Raw genomic sequence first — 6,000 nt, 5'->3', positions numbered from 1 at the left:
GGAACAAAAACCCTAAATCTATGCAACCCACGTCCGCACGAATGTTTCTCTGCAAACTAAGCCAGCAATCCTGTTATGAAATTATAAGCCTTTGCCACTTACACCAGTCCTCCTCTGCCAATTAAACTGGTTTCTGTGTTTTGAAATCGCAGGCTTCTGTGAGGCATAAGGCTCGCCCACGAAACGGGCGCTTGTGACAAGAAACCCAAACTCCACGAACGCAGCACTTCCTTCCCCAAGCTACGATCCACGGGGTGCCCCTGGCCACGCCCCCTCCGTTTATGAGCTTCCCGGCCACGCCCCCTCTTTCCCCCGACCCCTCGGAGGCGAGCGTCTTTCCAGCCTCCGCGGCCGGGAAGCGCCGCCCCGCGTCCTCCTGGCTGCTGCGCGCGATGCTTCCTCGCCTGCTCCTCCTCTTCCTGCTCCATGTGAACTGCTCCTGCTGCTGCCGCCACCCCACACGTCTCGGGATACTTTTTCCTCCCGGCCGGACTGGGGGGTATAACCGGCCGTTTCCGGGGAAAATTCGGGGGCAGTGTGGCCCTAGCTTTCAGCTGATAGATACCGATGACAAATAATGGCCAGCGGCGGTAGTGAATTGCAACACCCCGCGGAGGGTGGGCGTCCCAATCTGCAGTTCGTTCCGTTCAGTAGCGCGCTGGACGCAGGTTTCTGGCATGAGCTCACTCAGAGAAAACTCAATGAATACAAACTGGACGAGTCTCCGAAACCGATCAGAGGCTATTACTATAACGGCAAGTACACCGTAAACACTTTTCCTTCTTGGAGGGGGATTGTCGTTCTAGAAACGCGTCGTACTGTGTGGACTGGGAGAATAAGAGTTCAGGTTAGGTTTAGCCTAACACCGGGACGTCGTTCCAGATCCTTGTAAACTCCGAAGGACTTGATGTCCGAGTAAACAAGCCTGGCTGGGTTTTGGTAAGGCAGGCTAACCCTTCCTCGTGCCTCTGCGGAAGCTTCATCAGCATCCACTATGCTGAGTACTATCCGGTGCTATCCTGCCTTCCATGTGCAGCAGCTTCTGCACTTGCTTAAGATCGGTTCATTCGACATTCATTTGAGTAGGTACTATTGCTGAGGGATGAGAAGGTTGCCACTTGCCAGATGTAGCTGGAACACCGCTCCCAGGAATCCCAGCTGCCCATGACAATCTGAAGGGCCATCCTTACATAAAAGGCCAGGGGTTAAAGAACATAGAAGGTACTTGTAGAAAGGTACTTGTTTCAAACCTCCAAATAGTTTTCTTAAATACATAGTTCAGTTGGTGGTATCTCTATGAACACCTCCTTCCAAGATTAGTTGAGGGTAAGTTAAGTGCTGTAGCATGACTATTATGAAGTAGGTCATATGAGTACTCTGTGTCATAATCAGTTCTCTCCAAGCTGAAGATCTAGATCAGTGTTTCTCAACCTTGGCAACTTGAAGATGTGTGGACTTCAGCTCCCAGAATTCCCCAGCCAGCATTTCTGGTTGGGGAATTCTGGGAGTTGAAGTCCACACATCTTCAGGCTGTCAAGGTTGAGAAACACTGCTCTAGATTGTTCAAGAAGCAGGTTAACGTTGAATGTAAATTTTCTTTCCAAATTTTGCTGTTGCCCTCCTCCATAAGATGTAGAAGGATGGCTAGCAATTAAGACACTAGGCCTCCCTCCCTCAAACGAGGGGTTAAGAGAAAAGGCGTCCCAACTCATCTGTTGTCCTCTGTTGTGTGGGTGTGTATATGGGTATGTATGTGGGTGGAATTAATGGAAGAAAAGTTCTTTGTGCAACACGGAATAAGGCAAACGTTATTTTTATGACGTCCTTTGTATAATGCTTCCTGTTATGAAATGGAGAAACAGTTATGAAACTACCAGGTGGTGAAAGGACATCTGGACTATTCAGTCATTAAGCAAGAATATGAGAGAAAATAATGAATCTAAGTATTAGATTTTTAACGATTTTGCTTTCTTCACAGGAAAATATATTACGTAGAGATGTCCTGCGTTGTATAATTGTCACTATTTTAATAATCTGTTTGGTTTTTTCCCCCTCTACTAGGAGATCCTGCTGGAATGCCAGCACGTTTAACCCTTGAATTTAGTGCTTTTGATATGTAAGTAACCAATCCTTTGTCTTGTGTCTTGAAAGAGTTGTTAAGTTACAGCAACTGATTCTCAGTATTGTAATCACTAGGCTACAAACCAAGATTTGTATGTCAGGATGATTACTGTGTGAGAGCAGTGCATCAGAATCCCAGTGCAAACACTATCTTCTAATTTATGCTAGTGAAAGGATATAGGGATGAATATATATACATACAGACACAGACAGTAAGTGAGTGAGCTTGGTTTAGCTAAACCAAGAATCACCAGCAGTCCTCACTGGACAAATAATGATTCTGGACAAATATGATTTCTATGTGGCATAATCATTGCTGTGGTTGTTTCTATCCCATGAGTTGATAGAGTCAGATACAAGTACTAGCACTGATGCAGATATATTAGCGTTAGCTTGTTTGGGGTGATGCCAGTTAATGAGATTGAGAGTATGCAGTTTCTCTAAAGGAAGCTTCCAGCTTCATTATACAGCAGCTCATGAATAGCTTGTCACAATTTGTTTTGGATCTTGAGGTAGGGGAAAGTCTCTATACATTTTTCAGAAGTGTTTTAACCACTTGGGGAATAAATCAGTACTGTGCCATTCCTTCTGAAGGCCAGTGTGATAACATTTAGGAACTTGGAGACATCAGGAACTAGGAAAAGATAAAGAGAATATAAAGAAATGATCCTCAACAGGAGCATACAGGTAGGGAGTTAAAAAGTGGCTGAAAAAAGAGCTGGAAGGAAGAATGTAAACCACATGAAAGCATGACTTGGGCTGAGATTGACACAGTCAGCAATTTTCTTGGCAGTAGCATGGGATGTTGGCCATTGCCTTCTTCCAGGAGGCCTTGCAACTTCCCACTCTCATCTAAAGCCTAGGATTCTGTGGTCATCTCAGTCCAGCTAGGCCCAGCCCTGCTTAGCTTTTGAGTCCAGATGCTGCCACTTGCTGAAGAAAGGAGAACTTAAATGAAAAATGAAAATAGAAGAGAAATAGAAGGCTTAAGTGGAGGGAGAGAGAAGGATTTGGCAAGCAGAATAAAGAAGTAAATATGGAGTTTGAAGAACAGTAATATTTCTGTTACAAGATGTTGTGACTTTTAGCATGACATGATCGTTCAATTGTTAGGTTAGTAGGTTTGTCTGAATACATGCTTTCTTCATCTAGCAAATGTGGAGTTTTAGAGGCTAAATCCCATTGCACAGAAATAAAAAATGCTGTTTATTTGGGAAGGAATCATGGGCCTGTTTTCTTTCCTCCTGCCTTCGAAGTTGTGGTTCTATAAAACAGAAAATTAATGGCCAAGGCTACGCGTGCTACTCTGTTCAGGGTACTAATTTGTTTCCTTTTTCTTCACTTTCCATTAATCCATTGTCTGTTAGTTTTTGTTTTGTGGCCAAGGTCCATGCAAAGGCATTATAAATGTTGAGATTACGTATTACACAGTGCATATTGGGCAGACTTGCACAACTGACTATAATATCCATTTTTTCATTTCATTCTTATTTTTAAATTTTTGGTAAAGTGCGTGCCAACCACCAATGGTTCTGATTTGTTAAAACTACAGTAAATGCAATATACATTTTTAAGACTGTGTCTTTTTCCCTCAGGAATGGCCCAACACCAGCGCATTGTTGCCCTGCTATTGGAATGTTGTATAACACCAACACATTGGAATCCTTCAAATCCTGTGATAAAAAGCTTCTCCTTGAACACGCAGCAACTGAGGTAAGATAAAATGTGACTGAGTTCCCAAAGCCTGGAGCACAGATGAAAAACAGCCTTTAAATGTAATTTAAGATTATTGCGCGGGGCAAACAGTGTGAATCCTCTGTAGCTGTTTTATGAACAATGCAATTCTATGCATACATACTTGAGGTAAGTCCCACTAAATTGAATAGAATGTAGTCCCAAGTGCATATGCATTGTATTTCCGACCTTGATCTCACTTATTTCAAGAAAGGAGTTCTCTTATATTTCACCACAAAATGGTCTAATAATATATTATTTGGAATGGCCTATCTTATTACAGATCAAACAACAAATGTGTATACCAGGGTTTATTGAACTTTTTCAGGCTGCAGAACCTGTTACTTAAAAAAATTAATTCCTGGAACCCCTGACCAGAAGACAAAGCTCTAATGATGAAAATTGGTTGTGTTTAGATGACCTTTTTCCCCCCCTTAATTCCTTGTGGAACCTTAGAATTCCATAGAACATTGTTTGAAAAACCCAGAGACTGAACAATTGCAATTTTGTAAATAAATAAATAGTCAACAAATAAGTGAGGAGGACAAGATGAAAAATCTCAAAATTACTAATCACTATTTTGGCTTACCTTGGTTGTTTGCTGTATTCCTTAAGTATTTTGCCTGAAGGGTAAAAAGCAAGATGCATTTGACAGGGATGAGGTCCCCTAGCCTTTCAGTTACAGTTGAAGTACAGAACTCAACATACTTCAGCCTTAGTTTTGCTGACTGGCTGGTACTTCAGCAATATGTAGAAGAAGAAAGAATCCTATGGATGTTCATTTGAGAACGGGCTCCATCCCAGGCTCATAGACTGAGCTCTGAATTTTGAAATGCCCAGGTCCAATGTTCCATGAACTCACTAGATGGCTTCAGGCAAACTGCTCAGTTTTGGGCCTCTCAGCTGCAGCGTTGATTAGATGTTGCACAGGAATACTTGAAACTGCTGTTCATTTATGTGCTGTTTTATAGGAAGCTTTCCAAGTGTTCAGGATAAACTGGGGCCTTCTGTGTACAAAACATGTTTTGCTGTTGAGTTTTTCCTCCTTTATAGGAATTATTGTGTAAATCAGATAGATTGCTTGGTGTGACTTGATATCAGTGCGATCAGTGGAACCTTTGTGTTTATTCATTATTTGCCATTTCATAATCACATTTGCACACTAGTTTACAATGAAGATTAAACCAAATTGAATTTTGTTACAATAAATCCATGAAATATGTAGCATATTTTAATTGTGTAGCAGTCATGAAAATAGTCGCTACTACCTTAGATGATGCTATTTTTTTTCTCTCCCCATAGATATGGGATGCAATAACATCAGGGAATGCCATTAAAAATCCTGTTTTATTGAACAGATTTCTTCTCTTAACATTTGCAGTAAGTAAAATTGTACTAAAAACGACACCAAATTCTCTGTAGTTATAAGCAACACTGATACGGTTACTGTCACTGTATACCAGTTGTTGGATCATGCATCTGCCAACCACAAAGTCCAGTCTACTGGGAAATATATTTACAGGTAGTCCTCGTTTAACAACCCTAATTGAGCCTGGAAACTGCTGCTTAGTAGTCGCTAAGTGGGAAATCACATGATCTCGACTGTGCTTTACAGCTGGAAAGAGACAAAACAAGTCAGTTTCACATCTTTGGCTTTTCTTTGCCTCCTAACCACTTCCCCACCGTTTGCAATGCTCAAGTGCCTGCTTACTGTCTTGTACATATCAAAAGCAATGTGATCACACCACAGCCTGGGGCTGGAGCAGCAGGCGTGCTGTGCAAACAGATTACTCTCTTTAAATCTCTGTCTCCAGTCTCACCACTCTGCGGGGGCGAGGGGAGGAAAAAAGCAAGTGATTTCTGTAGGCAATCTCTCCCTTGCCTGACCCTTTCTGCTGCCAGCACGATTGCATTGCTTTTGATGTGTAGAAGAGCAAACAGCTTACTCTCTTGAAATCTCTTTCTCTCCAATCTCTTTACTCCGCAAGTGGGGGGCAGAAGGGTCAGGCAAAGGAGTGATTGCCTACAGAAATTGCTTGCTTTTTTTCTCCCCCTCTCCCCCACAGAACAGAGATTGGAGAGAAAGAGATTTCAAGAGAGTAATGTAAGCTGTTTGCGTAGCATGCCTGCAGCTCCTGGCCCCAG

At 42.5% G+C, this 6,000-nt stretch overlaps 1 protein-coding gene across 2 annotated transcripts in view; it reads left to right on the top strand.

Annotated features, from left to right (window-relative positions):
- Positions 1–418: 418 nt before the first annotated feature.
- The window catches only part of ATG7 (autophagy related 7), a 116,871-nt gene continuing 111,289 nt past the window's right edge, over positions 419–6,000 (top strand). The window contains exons 1-4 of one of the 2 annotated variants that reach the window (XM_063291850.1): positions 419–755; positions 2,062–2,116; positions 3,717–3,834; positions 5,158–5,235. In XM_063291850.1, coding sequence (XP_063147920.1) covers positions 578–755; positions 2,062–2,116; positions 3,717–3,834; positions 5,158–5,235 — 429 coding nt within the window. In that variant the 5' untranslated portion in view covers positions 419–577. Of the gene's footprint in view, positions 756–2,061; positions 2,117–3,716; positions 3,835–5,157; positions 5,236–6,000 lie in introns of those variants that run through there. The other variant, XM_063291849.1, reaches the window with a different exon arrangement.

This window comes from Candoia aspera, chromosome 2 (genome assembly GCF_035149785.1).
Source record: "Candoia aspera isolate rCanAsp1 chromosome 2, rCanAsp1.hap2, whole genome shotgun sequence".
NCBI lineage: Eukaryota > Metazoa > Chordata > Lepidosauria > Squamata > Boidae > Candoia > Candoia aspera.
The sequence above is the reverse complement of the archived record's forward strand: the minus strand, read 5'-3'. Positions and strand labels throughout refer to the sequence as shown.